Raw genomic sequence first — 20,536 nt, forward strand, 5'->3', positions numbered from 1 at the left:
TCATATTGATTCTACGAGTACATTTATAATTATCGTACTATTCCGATTCCTATCAAGGAGAATATGTGCTACGGTACACACACACACACACACAAAAACAAAAACAAAAAAGAACATATTGTCCCCCTTTACACCAACATGCATTAAAAAAAAAGATTGCGGCGTTTTCTACAATAATAAAGCAAATTTTCAAGCAGCAAAAAGAGAGGAAAGAAGTATTTGCTCACAAAATTATATTCATTTTCACAAGTCACAAAACAATACTAAACATATCAAAACCACCATAAGAAACCAACAATTGTATAGCAAACCAATGCACAGAGGGAGACATCAGCATAAACTCAACATTTGCAAACAAACATTAGGACACTTATTACTAAGAAAATGCTAATGTCTCTAGCATGAACTCGTTACCAATCAAATCAGGCTGAAGAAACCTTGAGCTTTTTGGCAATACCAGCAAAATACTGCCCTTGGTGGAAGGCCTGCTCAAGCTCAACAGTGGTGGGCCACCTGGTGCCGTCACCAGCGAATGTGCCAGACCCGTACGGGCTTCCAGCCTTCACTTTATCCATCTCAAACATCTTTGCACCAAATGTGTACCCCACAGGTACGAAGAGCATACCGTGATGGGTCAGCTGAGTGATAGCTGTCAACCTGATTGATTAACAATAAACATTACATCAATTTAGAACGAAGATACCTTTTCAGGCTATGACCCATAACTTACAGTAATTATGAATTAATGGCTAATAGTTTTATAATTGTTTGCCAATAATACCCAATTGTTAAATTAAGATGCCTAGAAAAAAAATATAGTGAGTTAAATTCTGACAATTTTTTTCACTCAAAAAATGAATCACAATTATTGTAGAATTACCTCCTTATAAACGTACAAGAATGTCAGGGGCAGTTTGGTCAATAATGTTGCTTAACAGAACCTTGGTTCTATGATCTTATCTATAAGACGTGCATGTTGAAAATAAAGGAGAGTGTTAAGTGATTCTAATATGAGAGTTTAAGGAGTCATTTGCAACTATGGCAAAGATATTTGGGGGTGATTTGCTAAATTTGTAAATATAGACTCTCAGTAAAAGAAATAGAAATGAAAAAATGAAAAAGAGGCAGCAGTACTTACGGGGTGGTCTCCTGGCCGCCGCCTTGGGTGCCAGTGCTGTAAAAAATCCCAGCAGGCTTGCCAGCAAGTGTTTGCTCACGCCAAAGGCCACCAGTAGAGTCAAAGAAGGCCTTCATCTGTGCGCACATCATCCCAAAGCGGGTCGGGAACCCAAACAGAATCCCATCTGCCTCCGCTAGGTCATTGGGAGTGATAATCGGCACTTCCGTTTTTGGCGGTGCCCCCATCTTGCCTAGAACGTCCTCTGCCAGAGTCTCTGGTACCTGTTTCACATCCAAAAAATTGCTCAAGAAAAGATGGAAGTAATATGAAAACTTTATTTTCTGTCTTTTGCAGAGAAAACCATTTTATCCTTATTTGAATAACAAGTGAACATTTGCAATTGCCGAAAAGCACGTCAACGTCAGAATGGGATGTACTAAAGATAAGCAGGTTTTGTCTGTAGATTTCTTTTTCTTGCAGATATTTGTTCATATTATTATCTCTGAGATAACCATTCAAGGTGAAACTATGTTAAATGCATGAAAGACTGTAAATGGCCCTTCATGTTTTTTTCCCTGATGGGCTTACAGAGATAATGTAACTAAAAAAAATTTGGATGTTTTTGCAAATGCAGATATAAGTTTGGTTTTTTTTTTTCGAAATACTTTTGTTGTATATGTAGGAATAATGAAATTTTTAAGTAGTGGAAATCAGTTTTTGACCACAGTATGAGGTGTAAATATATGTCAAACCATTGAACACTGTAAATTTAAGCACAAGGTCCGTCATGCTCTTTTTCCTTAATTGACTTAAGGACATAATGCAACAATGAAAAATGTGTATCTTTTCTGCAAATCCAGATAAAAAGTTGATTTCATTTTTTCCAAAACACAGTTATTCTATATGTTGGTTGCTACTGACAAGTACAAGATTTTAGAAAATATCTTACTGGTGTTCCAAATAACAACTTTACTAGTTGGCATAACATATGGGGGAAGGGGGGGGTTGAAATGCAAGTATATTGGATGAAACAAAGGTAAAGAAGAGAGACCTGCCACAGTTTAACTTCAACTCCTTCAATTGACGAAGCACCTTTCTGAATCTCCTCTGCTAGCTTTCCAACATGTCCATACATGGAGTAGTACCTGTTTATAACCATTTATTAAGTAGTGTTACTACTAGTTTATGTTTTTCTACATTTTGTCCATTCATTTAATACGAGCTATTTTGCCCTATATGCCCATGTGAATTTCAGAAAAAACCTCCCTATTATTTTTTGGAAAAAGTTCCTAAGCTACCCTCCATCTTTGTTCACAAGAAGGGAAATAGGAATCAGGGTGTTTTGGCCATAGTTTGAATAAATATATTCAATTCAATAGTTGGTCAAATAAAAGTTAAAAGAGTTTTTCAGGGGTAAAACAGGAAATTGCCTTCAAAAGAATATAAACTATATGGAGTAGATGTGAAGCAAAATGATAGGTTATACAAGCCAACATAATTATGAGCCCTTTTTCCCTCTTTGATCAAACATGGATGTTCAACAAAGCACAAAAAAGAGGTGGTGGTGCATATGATCAGAACTTTGTGCAACCATCATTATTGTAGCATGCAGGAAGTAAATATGAAATAAATTGTTTTGCTACTTCTAATGAGCATATATATTTTATTTTTAGTTTGATAAAACTAAACAATAATACTTTACAAAAAATGAAGGCTGAAACGTAAAGCAAAGGAATAATGAATAAGCGGACATATGTTTGAAACAAGAAATGTACTCCATAATTGTCCTGCTTAGCTACTTTATTATATCGATTAAGCTCGTATATTAAGCTATACTACACAGAAATCAATAGCTTCACATTAATTTCCACCCTATTTTCAGAATAAGATGATTTTTAGCATTTTAGAATCAATCCTCACAAATTAGAATTTGGTGAGTCACAATTATAAATATAAGTAGATAATAAAGCTTCTTTGGTATGGTAATTAGGCCAAAATAAATTTCTTAAGTTAAAACAAATAACAGAAAGAAACTACATTTGATGATAAATCCCACTTTATCCTAATAAAAAAGGACTACAGATCAAAGTTAGAAAAGCACAATGCAGAGGCAACAGTGTCGGGTAACGAAAGCTATGCAAGAAAGGGACTTGTATGCTTGACCCACCCAACAAGTAACTCACTAAAATCATCTAGAAACCCTACAATGCACACCTAACATTGTGATGTAGACCTTCATGTCTAAGAATATTAAGTACAGATACTACTAATTTGTTTGGATAAATAATTCAGATCATAATAATTAGCTCACACCAGTTGTCCAGTTACATTGAACTTTTATTTTTTTTGTTGTTTCCTTTCAATTGTAGAGGATTTTGTAGCTTACGATGGATATTGCAACGGAAATAATTGAATCGTTGATATACAGAAGCAAACAGTATTCCTTTGTTTCCATTGTGGTTGTTTATTCTTTGGGGCGACTACAATTAGATCGTTTTGTAGAAAATTGATCGGAAATTCCAGCCAGTGCAGTCAGCCTAGTTTTTATAACAAGCGTAAGCGTGCGTGCGTGCGTGCGTGCGTTTCTAAAGATAAGAATGAGATCGAAGCCAGATTGTTTTTGTGAAAGGTAGCAGTAAAACATGGAATCATTTATAGTTTGTACGAAATTGGTGAAAATGGGAACAAAAAAGGGTGAAGTAAATGAGGATCAGAATCAGATCGAAGGAGAGGAGAGGAGAGGAGAGATTGATATAGACGATCGATCGATGTAATGAATTAATTAAAGAAATGGAGTAATGGAGATGCTTACACTATGTAGACCTTGGTCGCCATGGTAGCCTCAGTTGGAATCTTGGATTGGATTGCTTATGAGAAAGTGAAAATGTTTCCGAAACGGTTGCGCCAGAACCAGATTCGGTGAGGTTTGGTATTTATAGTCTTATAGACAAGGACAAGGTTTGAGTTTGAGTTTGACCCGCAGAACAGAGAAAGCTTCAACCAATCTATCTATGATTCTATCTATCACTTAAATTAATAGGAGGTTGATTTTTGTTATGTTATTATCTCCTCCGCTCCGCTGTATCGGCATCAGTATGACCACCTCTTCTAGTACCAATCACCAATGTTTCTGGTCGTTTTGCAAACTTGGACAAAATCTGTATGTTTAGATGCAAGTTAAGTTAAAATATATAGTTAGGATCGTCATATTTAAGATTAGTAAATGAGAATATGAAAAAAAATCTTTTCCATGTATTTATTTCAACGATTGACCACGTGATCTGACTAATTTTGGTTATCGGAGATTTTGTTTATTTGGGACAAATTGTGAAAGTCTCGTGCAATGTGTTGGTACAATTTTCATTATGACTTATGAGAAAGATAAACTATATAAATGTCAAGAGTAAATGTTTTACGTATTTTAAAGCAAAATAATTTGATTAACCGAATAATTCGGCAATCGGTTCAGTATCATCAAAAAAAACCAGAGGCAGATTTACATAAAAGATATGGGATCAATTGACCCCTATTTTTTCTTAACTTTTTTATATTTATATATAATTTACATGGTATTGTGTAATTGACTCTAATTTTTTGAAGGAAAATTTTGTATTTCACCTCCATTTTTTGAAGAAAATTCTTATATGATTGGCCCTCATATGTATTCAACCTCTAAGGAAAATCTTGTGACTATAATCTGATCAAGATCAAAGTCAATCCGGCCTGTCTATAACGCACGGGGTCCTTCAATATTAGTGCAGATCTCAATCACATAATCCAGATCTATTAACGCACGTTCGGTTAGTCCAGAGGATATGAATTCTAATTTTTGACGGAATGTTCTTTTTTTTCTTTTCTTTTTTGAAAGCCTAGCAGGGGCTGCTAGGAAAAATATTTGACGGAATGTTCGTTACCAGCCCTTTTTTTATTTCCATATATTATCCGCAACATGTTTGCACTCACAGTTTTCACTTCAGAAGATTCTTAACAGAAAAATCTTGGAAAATTCAATAAAAAATATAGGAGAAAAGAGAAGCTAGTCCAATTATGCTAATTATGCATTTATGCTACCTACAGAAGAATACTCAACTAATCCAATTATCCCATTCTACCTTAAAGTGATGGGAAATTTTCACTATTTATTAAAAAGTTAATGTACCTTCATTCAAAAAAAAAAAAAAAAGTTAATGTGCGGACGTCATCATCAACTATTCTAAATCCTACAAATAAAAAAAAAAAGATGGAGTTTATATTTTATAGCTAGGAATTTATTAACAAAAAAAAGTAGACTATGACTCTCATCTCATATTTGATTCTTTAAAGTGTAGATTTTCTCATCTTCTCCAGTATTCAGAGCAGCACTCGTCTTTTGTATTGCAGAATATTGTGTTAAATTTCAATTTCTTCTACAGACATGACTGGACACATGAATGGACACATGAGTGCTGACGGAACAAAGCAACCAGTGACCAGTCCAGCTGGTAACACGCATGTTACATGTAAATGTAATAGCACACGCATGCTACAGCAATGCATGACGATTGACGAATTAAGGTTAGGCACCTGCCCCTGCCCCTGAAATGGGAAGAAATGGGAAGAAATGGGAATATAGAACTATGGGCTATATATGGGCCCCCAAATAATAATGCATTCTTCTCAGTCCAACAACTTTGTAAAATTACGCTAATATCCCAACATAATCAATCTTCACACTACTCTCTTTTCTCTTCTGTTGCTCTTGAGTCTTGACTGCTTTATCTATGTTGTTGCTTCAACAACAAAATAACTGCTTGTTTGTTTTCTGTCTAAAAGATATGTCATATAATTCAACTACTCCTACAAATCAGGGAGTCTGTATCCTCTACGGTACCGCCCTCGCTCCAATAAGCTGAGATTAATTATCAGACGAACAATTACAAATTTAGAATTCCAATTCAATGCCTATTTAAACATAAGAGGTCCATTTTTGTGATTCGGGTCACAGTTATAGAATGATCAAGTAATTCTACGTACGATATGATATCGAGAGTGATCCATCTGAATTCAAAAAACAATATACTTATCACAGAGTATTGTCAATGACCTAAGAGAAATTTTATACATTTTAAGGGAGATAGTTCCATATAATGACGCCATAATCCAAGTTTGCATAGCATTGAAATGTCAATATTATCACAAAAATAAATAAAAGATTCCAAAAATATATTTCCAAAGAACAAAAAGGCCTTTCTTTCTAAACCTCTCTATGTGAACATCTTTGAATCGACCAACAACAAAGAAATTCAATTAACCAATATAACAAAATAAATAATTACAGCTATCTCAAAAAGAAAACATCTCACACCTATTTGGTTACCATCAGTAACCAAACTATCCGTAAGGTTGTCATGGCAATTTAAACCATGAACAAACTTCCAAAGAAAAAAAAATTAAAATTAAAAATGCAAAGTTAGTGATAAGACACCGTGTGCTACCTCCTGTAATCATCCTTTAAAAAGTTCTCATATGGGGTTCCTTCTAAGGCACGGAAGACGTCACCCCAATTTTCTACTTGGTGCGACAAAGGTTTTGTGTGGATTTTCACATGCCGGCTTGATAATTTTTTCTTGGGCAATTGTAGAAAATCAAGTACATCCATCAATTTCTGAACAAGATAAAAAAAAGGCGTCAATTTTTAGTCTCACATAACTTGCAACATGTCAGGTATAACCCTGCAATACATCAATAAATCATAAAGGCTGAAAAAATATCATCTATGCCATCTAGATATCACATTTTCATTTAAGTTCCCAAAATACCCCCTTTGATTGACAGATAAATGTTGGTTAATTGGAACATATAAACACACATGTACCAATACAAATGAGATAAACCACAGGGCCCACTAAACTATTAGAGGTATCACTTCTACTCATTTAGACCAACTTCCAAATTTACTTTTTAAGTAATCTCCAAATTAGCAATGTTTTTAGGCACCAGCTTCTAATCAAATTGGAACCTGATGGGAACAAATTTTATTTTCATGTTTTATAGGGTTGTAAGAGACTTATTGCTTTGCATGAGCACACATGGAATTATTTCAAACTAAAAGAACTCACAGTGCGGTTGCTGACAAGGTCCTCATAGTAGAGAAGTAAGTGGCGGGTTCTCTCAAAATGCTTCAATGCATCTTTTCCCATTTTATCAGCTCGCCTCAGCTCAGGCATCAGCAGTGTCGTATTTATTGTTGGCTTAAACTTAGCTAGTACATCAGCCTACATCAATTTAAGAATCTTCTGTTAGCAAAAACTAATTTCATAGGTACTATTTATTCTTCTGTTAGCCAATCTTATAAGCAATTGCACTACACCTTACATATCTCCAATGTCACTTTAAGATTATACCAAGCTAATTTGAAAAACTTTCCTCAAGTTTTTGACATAAATTCAACACAAGTATGCCTACAAAGAAAGAGGGCATTTTTACTACTTCCAGTTTAATTTGAAAAAACCAGAGTTCATATTTAGAACTGCTATTCACATTATTAAATTTCAAAACCTTTCATTGAATTTTGATCGCCGCATATTCTTATGGAAAAAGTAAAATTTATTTAGAGGGGGCAAATTTTTAAAAACTTAATATGAGTTGCCTTCTTCTATCGAACTGAACCAATACTTGCTACTGTTATAAAAAAAATGAGATTAGAAAATGTGTACTTTGGATGCAAATAAGTAAAGGGATTATTTGCAACAACCCCCAATTTTCACAAGACATGGCAAAAGGAAAAAAAAAAAAAAAAAACCTCAGCTCTTGAATGGACATGGGCCTTGTGGGTCCCATTTAATTGCTTGACTTCACGATCATGAGCATTAGAAAGAATTGAAACCAGTCGCCGCAAAAGATTTCTTCTGAAGAGAAAAATTACAGACACACCTCTCTGGTTAAAATAATCAGCTATCTGCAAGTGATTTTGTAACAAACCCTGTGGGGCCCAAAAAAAGAACAGAGTCAGCAAATTTTCAGCTCAGAGTAGTAATTTAATTTATCATGTGTTATCTACCTGATGTTTTTTACATGATCTGAGAGGGGAAAAAAGAGCAAAATTCCAGATAGACCTCTGAAGTATCGAATACAATTTGCAACTTTCCAGAAAAAAAATATATCATACATAGACATGAAATCGCAAAATCTAAAGATCTTCATTCTCGTTGCTTATTTCTGCATAAATTATGCATAAGAAAATTTGTCCACATTTTGTTATAATTTCTGTCATCTGTTCTCATTTCTCAAGGTTTTCATAGAATTTTCGATAATTTTCAACCTTCCAGAGGCACGATATAAAATAATATTGTTCGGAAAGTGAGAAAAGTACACCAATTATGTTTCACCTGATTAAGCATCCACTTTAGCCCAACAGCTGCAGTACACTCATTTTTTGCAGCACTACTGTACCAGTCGAGATTGTACAGCCGGTTGAGTGTCCTCGTGATAGAGGTCATGTTACTACGCCTAGGTTTTACCGAGAAGATCTCTCCATTTGAGCTTATGTTATTGTGGCTGTTTAATAAAGTCTCAAACCAGCCACTTCCTGACCGCTGCATCGATAAAATTGCAAAGAACCGCACTGGAGTGCATGCACATTCTTTCCTATCAAACAAAGAAGAAACATGTCATGTACCACAACCAAATTTTATCTAGTAACAACATTCCTGCCAGAACATACCAAATACTCGGTGATACGGTGCATGTGACCAGTTGCATCAGTTAGTCTAATTAAGCTCAACTAAACCTCAATAATAAGACATGACCAGTAGTAGTAGTATACCATGTATTTGGTATGTATGAACAGTCTGGTCAGGACTAGATTATAGGAAATAACATCTTAGCACTCTCCCATTATATAGAGTTAAACTTCTATCAAGAATACATTGAGCCGCAAATTAATCCAAGTGCTCAAATTCATATTAGGAGAATGTTAGGTCATATGAAGACAAGGTATCAATCAAGCAATGAGAACAAAGAAAAAAAAAACAAAAAGTTTATCATGGAGTTATCAGTCGAGTACAAGACACGTGACTGTTACAGTACCAGTTTCCCCGTACTTATAATTAAGCATAAACAAACCTAACTTACTGCGATGGCACCTATAAAATGCATATAATGCTCATTCTATGCAAACATTTGTATGCATAGTAATTTACCTGACCAATATAATATTATTTTCCCAAATTGGCTTGATTAATGTCAATTTAACCTCAACTGTGAACAGATGCATATAGGAGGGAGCTATTTATACATGAGATACGAATACGAATTAAATATCAAAAGAAAATGCAATACCTATCATAAGTGACAGGGTTAGGGAAGTGAAGGAAAGGGGCATCAGAGTGGGAGACAGCCGGCATATGACAGGTAGGTGCTTTTCTGGTAGTTATAAGGTTACCCGTAGAAATCACACCGTATTGCTGGAGGCATACATACATCATGTACACCGCGAAGAAGAGAATCAGTACCAACACAAATTTCCATGAAGAGAGCGGCATTTTCTTTGGAGGCTTTGTAGTAGATGCATCCTACATAAAGAAGGAAATGAATCAAGACCAAAATAGGCACATCAAATACCCCCAGCAAATCTTTTTTCTCTCATAATGCCTTCTTGGCAACAAATAGTCAAAATTGGCTCTGCATTGACTCTTTCTCACTATCCAAGAGATGATAATATTATAATAATAGTAGTAATAATAAGAGGAGGGTTCAAATGCACCCAAATGCACTATCTTTCAAATCCTTTTTCTCCGTTTTCAAAGTCCAAATAGTCAATCCGAACCGTTAGATGCGATCTATATATTAAGATGTGCTTGGAGACCAAATTTTACATTTTTTGGAATTTTTTTACTATTTATTAAACCACTTTGAAAATCGCTGATCCAATGGTCCAGAAAATGTAAAATCAGCGATTTTCAAAGTGGCTTAATAAATAGTAAAAAAATTCCAAAAAATGTAAAATTTGGTCTCCAAGCACATCTTAATATATAGATCACATCTAACGGTTCGGATTGACTATTCGGACTTTGAAAACGGAGAAAAAGGATTTGAAAGATAGGGTGCATTTGGGTGCACAAAAATTTGGGTGCATTTGAACCCTCCTCTAATAATAATAATATAATAATAATAATAATAATAATAATAATAATAATAATAATAGTAATAATAATAATTATAATAAATATGTTGTTTATGGAATTAATTTTGTCTGGCAAAGCCTTGTTTATACCAAGTATACTTTATTTCTAATTTCGGCAGTTCTTTATTTACCAGCAGATACATAGTGAGATGATAGATATGGGCAAGTTGCATGCATATCTTATGGAACTTCAACATTAGTGGGAAACTTTGGAACTCATTATCATGTTCCCTCCCTTCCGCCAATTTACGAAAATATACTGAAATATCCTGCTTACACTGTTTTTAGGCATAGCAAAATAATGTAGATGTGTGCACTTTGGTTGCTGTTATGATATGGATGCAATGGGCACTATAGCATATACATGACATTTAACATTTTGAGGGTTTTTTGAGTTCAAGCAACTTCATGTTGACAATTTCTAGATCAAATATTCTTTGAAAAGAAAAACCAACGGTAAGATTTTTTTTTTTAGGTATACATAAGGAAATGGTACCAACAATTTTTGACAGTTTCAAAGACAAATGAATGATAAAAAGCAACGATTACCACAAATTAAAAAGGAGGACCAAGTAAAATAATTAACGAGCTAAGTATAGTCCACCTGTAGCTCCAGTAGAGGTAAAAAGCTCAAAAAGGCTAATTTCTCTGAAGGAAGATAAAATTGGACTGCTCAAAAAGGCTAATTTCCTGTGCACCCTCTAATACTTAGTTTCTTATTTGTCCCTCAAGACCTCAATATATTATTTTTACCCTTCAACTCTTCCAAATTTTATTACTTATCCTTACAGCTAATTCACATGCTTTAAAATTTATGTTTCCTATTATATCCCTGTATTTCCTTTCTCGTTGTATTTGTGTATCTTTCTTGATTCTTTCTCATAGAGTAGCAAAGAATTCTATAACAAAAATTGAGAGAACAAGGGCTGCTACAACTCATTAAAGTTTGTGCGATTTATATCAATGATTTAAGCAATGACCAAAGTCAGAAAACATAGAGAAGCATACAGCTAGAAGAATTGCAATTGCTTTATGCTTACTGTATATTCATACAGTAAAGATATCACCAGCGCACTCCAAATTTCAGTGGGAACTGATCCTGGGATTAAAATCCATGAATCTGTAGAAGTCCAGCTTTATGTTATTTGAAATTGGAATATTGACCTTACAGATTACATAAATATTGGAAGAAACGAGGAGGGGTTTTCTTGGAGAGGATTGAGGGTTTTCTTGGAGAAAAGGATCGTGAGAAAGACCAGAAATTCGGTCAAGGAAAGGAAAGGGGCAGAGCTTTGAAATAAGAGACGGTGAGTAGCAATCCAAGCCGTTGATTGGATTAGAGGGGACGTTGGAGATTGAAGAAAAGTAGGACCAAAGAAAGAAAAAACGAAGGACAGCTTTTATCTTTTATTTATTTTCAAAGCACAAGTAAACTAAGAAGAAATTTGCATAATTTAACTAAAAGGCTAATTAAAAACTTGAGAGATAAATAAGAAATCGTAAAAAATTATCCCTTTTTATACTAACTTGATAGGTTTGAACCTTGCATTCTTTCATCCATGAACCAACAATGGCTTGATAGGTTAAAATCAGTAGCATGAACCAACAATGGCTGGCGCGAAGCACTTTCTTAATCTAATTTTGAAGTTATCCAACTTTTTCAACCCCGCCAACATTTTGAAATTAAGACAGTAAATTATACATTAATCGAATAGAATAAATCAGGTAACATTCATTTCATTACCTTATTGGAGGAGTTGTGCGCTTCTTTCATCCTCTCCTTGTCCTCTTTCCCTTTCCCTTCCATCAAATCACCATTCGTATAAAATTATTCCAACCCAAATTAGATTTGGGTCTTATCTTTGCCCAAAAGGCGCCTCCTTTTATTCTTCTTCCCCTTTGGTCCGATAAATAGCAAAACTTGAGAAATGGCAGAGCCAATGATCGAGCTTGTATCGTTAACCCTACCCAGGAGATCAATCTACCAGGGACGAAGCACGCCAAGAAGAAGAAGAAGAAGAAATGAATGCCCTTTTTACGCCTGGTCGAAGAAAATGAGAGAGAAGAACAAAAAATCGAATAGAATGCCCGCGAGAAATATGTGGAGAGAGTCAGAACCAGAACCAGAATAGCTACAAACACAGCTGTCGGATCGGATCGGGATATGGGAAATTATTGAATAATTTATTGTTTTTTCTCCAAGAAAAAGGGCATTTGCAATTTTGCATTATGCCGCTTTGCTTTGAGTTTGACTGTATTTAGATTAGTTATTAGCGTAATGAATCTCTCATCTTTTAGATTAGTAGCTTTAGTACGGATACTTTGTTCTTCTGTGCTATTTCCCTGTCGTCTTCTATGCGTCTCCCAAAGCTAAAGGCAGCTGAATGTCTCTTATAAAAATAGAATATACATCTCTATTTAAGAAGGTATCAAGTCAAATATCATCAATATGTTTCAATCAACAGTAGCACGCTATCATGTTGAATTTTTCGACTTCGTAACAAACTTCGTATATATGTATTTACGTAAATTCATTACTCTTGAAAATAAGAATAAATTTAACTGTTTACATTTCTTATTTTCAATTATAATTGAAAACGAGGTTATGGTAACAATGGGAGAATAGAGAAAATGAAAATGGCATATGCGCGTTATCTCTCTGTATATGTTGATTGATTGATTGGTACACTAACGAATTTGTTTTAAAAAGACGGTAATTAAACATTATACTCATTTGAAATTATGAATTATTACGATTGTCAGATTGACCTAGTTTGTTGTCTCTAACGCCACCTAGAGATGGTGAATATAGTGACTTTTAATATTTCAAAAACCTTTTCAATTTAATTGTTCAAAATTGAAAATTAAATTGTAGCGAAAAATAAAGTAAATAATAATAATGAGAGAGATGACACAAGAGAAGATTATAGAGTTCAGCACTAACACTTAAATCTCCGGGGCTTCGCAACCTCTTCTCTAGGGACGTCTTTCTTTTACCCAACGAGAAAGGAATACAAGGTATAACCGATGAGCCCTTACAAACTCAGGGAAGCTAACACGACCTAAGAAATGAGCACTAAAGGCTCTAATGTAAAAGGCGAGAACTCAAGGCTCTAGTGTCCAAATATTCAAGGGATCTCACATAGATCACTCCGATATAATCTAATGAGAGATTGACGAAGTAGATTTGAAGTTGTTGAATAAGTATTGAAGTTTTAAGAACAAACAACAATGACAACATTCCTCACCAGAGAGAACAAAATTTTGAAGTGTTTGGCAGCTGGGAACATCTGTAGAAACATATCTAATGTTTTTATTTATACCGAGGGAAACAAATATAGTTTTTTGGTGACAACGTATATAACCGTTGCAAAATTTACAATGGTTGAATGTAACGGTTGTTCTCTGACTCTTTCAGCCTCAAATTTACACCAAAAATTTATCAATTGTTGTGACAACCGTTATAATGTTTATAAACACTGTGGGATTTTTCATGACTTCAAATTGGTGTATCTCGGCACTCGAGTATCCGATTTCAATATATGACTACTTTTCGAAAAGCTTGCAAGGAGAAGATATTGATTTTGAACTTTTAGCATTCATCGGAACAACAATGCAGTCAAATATCTCAAAGACAAAGGAAGTCTCAACAACCTTGACAGTGAATGTTGCAATTATGAATCATATGAATATGCAAATATCCCAACTCAAGAAAATTGTTAAATTCAATAATTATATATTTTGCAAATTAGTCAAATAGAACATCAGAGTGTTGCTTACAACAAAACTATTGACCCGTGCTACAGACACATATTTATATATATGAAAATGTACTTAAAAAACCAAATTTATATATTTTTAGAATTTTTTTACTTTTTTTCTAGATAGGTAAAAATTCACTGCTTATGTTTTTGGATAATCCATAATTTTTAAATTAGATTACTTTCTAATTTATATCTACCATTCTATCTATAAAACAGTAAACTAAATAAAAATAAAATAAAATTTTCCTTGTAAGTATATTTTCATATAAAAATCATATTAAACAGTTCATATCGATAATTTGGACTTGAAAATATAAAGATACGAGTTATAGTACAAACCATGGTGTAATATGCATATTATCAAAATAATACGAATAATGCGAATTTGAAAATAAGAGAATAATAAATGATAATAACAAAAATAATAAACTATAAAAATTGATGAAATTGGTCAATAAAAGGAGCCGCTCAAGGTAGAAACAAATTAAATAGCTTTTTGTTTTTTGTTTTTTTGACCGACTAGCTAGTGTCAATCAAAGTTCCCCTTGAAGACAGACAGACAGACAGACACACCGGCAGCGATGTCCGCACCTGAAAACCTGAAAGCTGTCTCGTAAAATCCGATGGAAGAATTTGATAACCAGTTAACCACAATACAAAAGGGTATTTAATTTATGAGTTATAGTCAATTCATTTTTTTGCTCGGTTCATTGGTTGACAACAGCACGAGGGATACAAATGCAAATGGGCGGCAGCTGGACTGGACTGGACTGGACTGATCACTGCCATGCTGCCGCGGCCTGCTTTGTGGGTCCCAGTCTGACCCACACGACACGAGATTGTGCGTTGGTTTCTTCTCCAACAAAATTGTAATGTTTTGCTTTGTCATTTATTTATTGTGAACTTCGTTCTTTTAGCATAATAAAATTTGGACAATTAAATAAACTTGTACTGCGTATGAATTTCAGATCAATTGCAAATATGAATTCATATCAAGTGTCAATTTTTGTTGTTGTGAGTTTTGAGCTCCTCTCCTCTCTAATGACGGAAAACCAGCCTCTCCACTCTCTTCTCCTAGCTCACCCCCTCTAGCTCCTCTCCTCTCCAAAGCTAAAGAAACCCTAGAGGAATCCAGGGGGAGCTGGTGAACCTCTACGGTGGTCGACTGATCGATTACCCAGTGTTACGCATAGCTCCCCGGAAATTCATTGTCTGCCTTCCGCAATATCTACGTGTTGGTCAGCTGCTTGAAGACTTGCTCATTTTGACATCAAATTATACCTCACAACTATTTTGATACCCAGCATATTTATAAAGTTCGTAATATTATTTCCAATGCTGTTACTTACCTGCTTAGATGTGGTTTAGAGACATAAACAAATTCGGTAAATATATATTTTAACGGATATAAATATGACTTTTTAATTTTTATTGAAAAAAAAACATATAAATATTGTTAAGAATGATAATACAAATTCAAATTGTAATATTAAAATATTTATTTCAGAAATGCATGTAATTGTATTCGGCAACATTTTATCAGTGTTTGACTATTTGTATTTAATTGAGAAGAGAACCAAAAAAATCGGTCTGTCCTGCCATGAATTTTGTAGTTGTAGGCTTGTAGCAGACTACTAGTAGTACTACTACAAATTGTAGCACATCTGATTTGCAAGAAATTGCAAATCATGTGATGTTGTCAGGACATTAGCTAGACAAGGTGTGGCAGGATTCTTTTTATAAACCATGAAAATTAATGAATCAACTACAACTTGATTGTTTTAATTTTCATAAAAATTACAAGTACCGAGATATTAAATTAGTATGATTTTTTTTTTTTTGCACTGTACCGAGATGGCATCTCAGCTCAAGAATTTTCACAAATTTTTAATTAATATACAATAGAAATTTTTTTTTTCCTTGTACTAAGATGAAAATTCGACACCCAAAAAAACCTCCGCCGATATGAGAATTCGGCACTCTAAATAATTATATATTTATTTTAACCAAAAAAGTAAAAAAAAAAAAAAAACTCTGTGCCGATTTGGAAATTCTGCATAGAAAAAAAAGAATCATGAACGTCCACCAAATAATTTCGAAGGGTTGTTGTGTCAAAATTTAAAAACAAAAAACAAAAAAGCCTTTGTGCCGAATAGAGAATTCAGCACAGAGGACGAAAATTCCGGACTGAGTACCATTCTCGACACAACAAAAAAAAAAGAATTTCAGCGGCCATACATTTTGATTGAAAAATTATAAAAACACCCACCGGAGTGAGATGCCAATTCAGCACGGCTGAAAAAAAAAAATCGGATATTTGGCATATTAGTACTTATGATTTTTGTATAAACTAAAACCATCAAGTTGGTTTGTTAATTTTATTTATTTATTTATTTATGGTTTATAAAAAAAAAAACTGTAGTTGTAGTTGTTGTCCCTAACGGCACCTAGAGAGATAAATATGGTGACTTAAAGGAACCTTAGATGTTTTTCGTGATGGTAGATAAAATAAATAAACAACCGCAATCAATCAACAATGTAAAGCAAATAGATAGAGTAAAAGAGATTGGCACGCGGGATGTTAACGGTGTTCGGCTTAAAATATTTACGTTTCCGGGGCAATGCAACCTCGTCGGCACTCCTTTCCTATTACCCAATGAAGAAAATGATACAACTCGTGACACATGAGCCGAAACAAAGGTGAGAAGTCGTCAACAACTTATGTAAAAGATTGAGCCTAGAAGTTCGAGTTGGAGAGTCCTACGCAGAGGATCGTGACACAACTATGGATATACGTGAGCGGAAACGCTCAAGCCGGGAAGCCCTTAATGCCGTACAAGCGAGAAGTCACACAGCTATAAGAAGGGAGCACTAAAGTAGATCTTCACACTATAAAACAACAGATTATCACTCTAACTAAATATAGGAGTATATTAGTTAAGTTGATTTGAGATTATCAAAGGAGTATTAAAGTTTTAGCCCTCTCAAAGGTGGAAGCTCTCAAAAACACATAATAAGTATTTTTTGAAATTTAGAGATGGCTAGCTTAAATCTGAAGTAAGAGTATTAACTCTATTTATAGAGAGAGCTTCAGATCTAGGTATTTGAATTGATCTGTTCAGTACGGTAATCTTTCATTCAAACGGATAGTTCAACTATAATTGAAATTAGGATTTTTGCCTTTTTGAACTATATACTAATCGTTTAGTACGTTTATGTCCATATAGGACGGATAATATATTTCATCCCAACTATGTTTAACCTGAGTAGCGTACAGTATGGTTAGCATCCGTTAAGTACAGAGATAATCTAGGGAGTCCCTGGATGCTACAGAACATTCCATTATGAACAAATTGCTAACCAGAATAATTGTTCCGTACTGAGACGTTTCATTATCCGTCCGGTACAATTCAATACATTCCGTACTAAACAGTTTGCTTCCATACCGAACGCATAGTTCCAGAAATCAACAATATCAAATATACTTTACTTCTCTATTTGATATTACAATTTATAATCTTAATCTTTGTAGAATATTGTTAATTTGCTTAGTTCTTCAAGCTTAATCTTGCAATTATAATGTTCTTGAACCTACACACTCACTCATACAAAAAAAATCATTAAATATAAGTATTGTATGTTTTACAAATTAATCAAACAACGTAATTAGAATATTGCATAGAACAAAAGTAGCTGATGTGAATCACTGGAATTCAAAACAAAATTATTGCAATTATTATTAAACAGGATAAAATCAGAAACTAAACATTATATTCCTTCTGATTTTGACATTATCTACCTTTTCAAAAAAAAAAAAAATTGTAAAAAGTGTCAGTAGGCACTTTTCATTTCATAACACCCTGGAGTAGACTGGGAATGAAACTCTGCGGAGGTTTTACCTGCGGAGCTGTGCGGTGGTTTTGATCTGGTCCGTTCGTTTCGGATTGGACGGGTTGGATTAAGGGTTCACCAAATTTTGAGTTTTTTTAAAAATTCGGACAAGATCTGATCTGGTTCGTCCGATTCGAAACGAATGGATCAGATCAAAACAACCGCACAGCTCCGCAGGTAAAACCTACGCTTCCGACTGGGAATATGCACTTGAGTGGAATAAAGCTAATCAGGGATTCAGCATTATATATCTATATTGGTTTTGGTAGCGATAGTAGCCATTAATTAGTGTCATTTTGTTCCAACAACTAAACAACTGATTTCCTCTTAATTTTAAAAGGTTGTCCTTGTTAGCTTGCAATTATATCAGTGCCAACATTCTCAAAACATGCGACTATGCAATTTCTTCTAATTAGAACACAATATTCAAATAAAAGATAAATAGGGTAGTGCAGGACTTTATCCTCGTTTATTTTTTTATTTTTTCCAAATTAAATTAAATTAAAGTAAAGTAAAATAAAATGCGTCGCATAAAATAAAGATGTCATATTTTTTCTATTTTCTTAGAATTGGAAAACAGTAATAATTTTTTTTTTCTATTTGAAGTTGAAATTAAATAACTAGAATTCTAGAAATGAAATGATGCCATATCTTTTCCTTTTCCTTTTCCTTTTCCAAGTGCAGGAAAGCAAATGATATTCCAACTCCAACTTCGTCATTATTTAAGTAAACTTTGTAATGCTTGCTTATGCTTTACGTTGTTTAGTTATTAATTGCAACTGTAAAGCAGAGTTGGCACAAATCATTGACCTTTTCCTGCAAAGCTGATCACTTTCGTTCGGATAAAGTTTTAACCATGCAATTTTTTCTTTTTTAAAATGGCACTGTATGTGCACTACAAATTATTGACAATCATATAAAAAAAAATGCATTTTAAGACGGCTTGAAAGTAACAACTATTGATGCATCCTACAATGTACTTGGAATATTGGATCAAGATCAAAATTGAAAGGTTTATAATCTTAATGAAAATCTTTATGACTTGTTACAACAATTCTATCTCCTGCCATGCCATACTGCAGAAAATACGGACTTCTTAACAGGTGTCCCTAGTCCCTAGACAGCTCTGTTTGCACTGGAATCAAACAGTAGGGAAAATTTTATGTGGTTGGGTATCAGGATTCAGGTCTATATCAAACCAGCGCGTGCAAGACAGCAGTTAATACAATCACTCAATCAGAAGGAAACGAAACGAATTATTCATCAATCCGATAGTTGGGCTACACTAATTGCTTAACACATTATTAGTGTATCAGCCAACAGTTTATGTCACTGGACTTTACCAGAAGAACTAAGCTAAGCCCTTCCAAGTTCCAACTACTGCAACTGTAACTGCAACTGCAAGTCTATAATCTTTTCAAAATTTTAGAAGAATAAATTTCAGTTAATTCCATTGAGTGAGTCTATGGTAATATGCATATTACGATTTGTTACTGTGCTATGGTTTTATATTCGAGTTTTCAAATCTTAACGATCGATCCGAACCGTTTATCTTGTTCTCCATATTAATATGTGTTTAGAAACCAAATTTTACATTTTTTAAAATTATTTTACTATTTTTTTAGATTTATTGAAAATCACTGTTTTTGGATGGTCCAGAATTTTCAGATCAAGTGATTTTCTAAATATCTAAAAAAATAGTAAAAAATTTTCAAAAAATGTAAAATTTGGTCTCCAAATACATATTAATATGGAGAACAAGATGAACGGTTCGGATCGACCGTTAGGATTTGAAAACTCGAATATAGAGCCGTAGCACGATAACAACCCGTGATATGCATAGTACCATAGACTCACTCAATTCCATTTGTAATGCTTATAGAATTGGAGCCCGTTTAACTAATTAAGTGGGCTAACTAATTGGCATTAATTGAATCAAGGCCCGTTGAAGATAAAACAATATGGGCCTGGATTCAATATTTCAATTAATTCAAGGCATCAAAGTACCGATAAGACGTTATAAATTGACAAAGTTTGTAGGGTATGTTCCAAACATGTTGAGTGCTATTCGGAGCAGCGCTAGCTGTTCTTCCAACTCCATCAAAAGATGAAATAGCGATTAAGCAGCGCTAGCTGTCTTGGCTGATGGTAGGATCCCTTTTTCAAATCCACATATTCATTGTGCAAATTTGGAGCAGTACCCCTGTAACCAGTACATACAGAAGCTGATATAGATTGAGACAAAAATTTCACATTGGACCCAAATCAGAGTTTCTTTGATACAAATAGGATTTTGACCTGTTATTAAAATAAAAATGTTGAATGTCACCTATTACCTATTAGTCCAATATACTTGTAGAATAGAATAGGTAAAAACCAAAACAAGGAAAAATAAAATTCATACTTGGTTGTGACTCAGCCTGATATGTATGTGAGTTCATGTCAGTTTGGCTTGCTTTTCATCATCTAAATAGCATTAATTGGTGAAGGGCGATGACCCAAGTCATGAGGTTAGTGTAATTAATTCACAACTGATGATAGGTCGGGTTGGACCATGCCTTTTAATTATTTAAATAAAAATTGCAACCAAACTTGAAC

General features: G+C 34.0%; 2 protein-coding genes across 4 annotated transcripts; both read right to left on the bottom strand.

Moving 5' to 3' along the window:
* Positions 1-218: 218 nt before the first annotated feature.
* Positions 219-4,126, bottom strand: LOC144565260 (NAD(P)H dehydrogenase (quinone) FQR1-like). The gene is made up of 4 exons (XM_078314969.1): positions 3,933-4,126; positions 2,172-2,265; positions 1,139-1,401; positions 219-657 (listed from the first exon to the last, which is right to left on the bottom strand). Exons 1-4 carry the CDS (start codon positions 3,953-3,955, stop codon positions 423-425), a joined length of 615 nt encoding a protein of 204 aa, XP_078171095.1. The 5' UTR covers positions 3,956-4,126; the 3' UTR covers positions 219-422.
* Positions 4,127-6,346: 2,220 nt separating this feature from the next.
* Positions 6,347-12,401, bottom strand: LOC144565447 (uncharacterized). 3 transcript variants are annotated; one of them, XM_078315207.1, is made up of 6 exons: positions 12,028-12,401; positions 9,440-9,672; positions 8,488-8,746; positions 7,902-8,081; positions 7,219-7,374; positions 6,347-6,764 (listed from the first exon to the last, which is right to left on the bottom strand). In XM_078315207.1, the coding sequence occupies exons 1-6, from the start codon at positions 12,088-12,090 to the stop codon at positions 6,591-6,593; spliced, it is 1,065 nt and encodes a 354-aa protein (XP_078171333.1). In that variant the 5' UTR covers positions 12,091-12,401; the 3' UTR covers positions 6,347-6,590. The 3 variants fall into 3 exon arrangements, with proteins under 3 accessions (XP_078171333.1, XP_078171334.1, XP_078171332.1); XM_078315208.1 differs by lacking the exon at positions 12,028-12,401 and adding an exon at positions 11,292-11,433; XM_078315206.1 differs by lacking the exon at positions 12,028-12,401 and adding an exon at positions 10,415-10,762.
* Between the last annotated feature and the right edge of the window lie 8,135 nt (positions 12,402-20,536).

The sequence above is a fragment of the Carex rostrata genome, chromosome 14 (genome assembly GCF_964058835.1).
Source record: "Carex rostrata chromosome 14, lpCarRost1.2, whole genome shotgun sequence".
NCBI lineage: Eukaryota > Viridiplantae > Streptophyta > Magnoliopsida > Poales > Cyperaceae > Carex > Carex rostrata.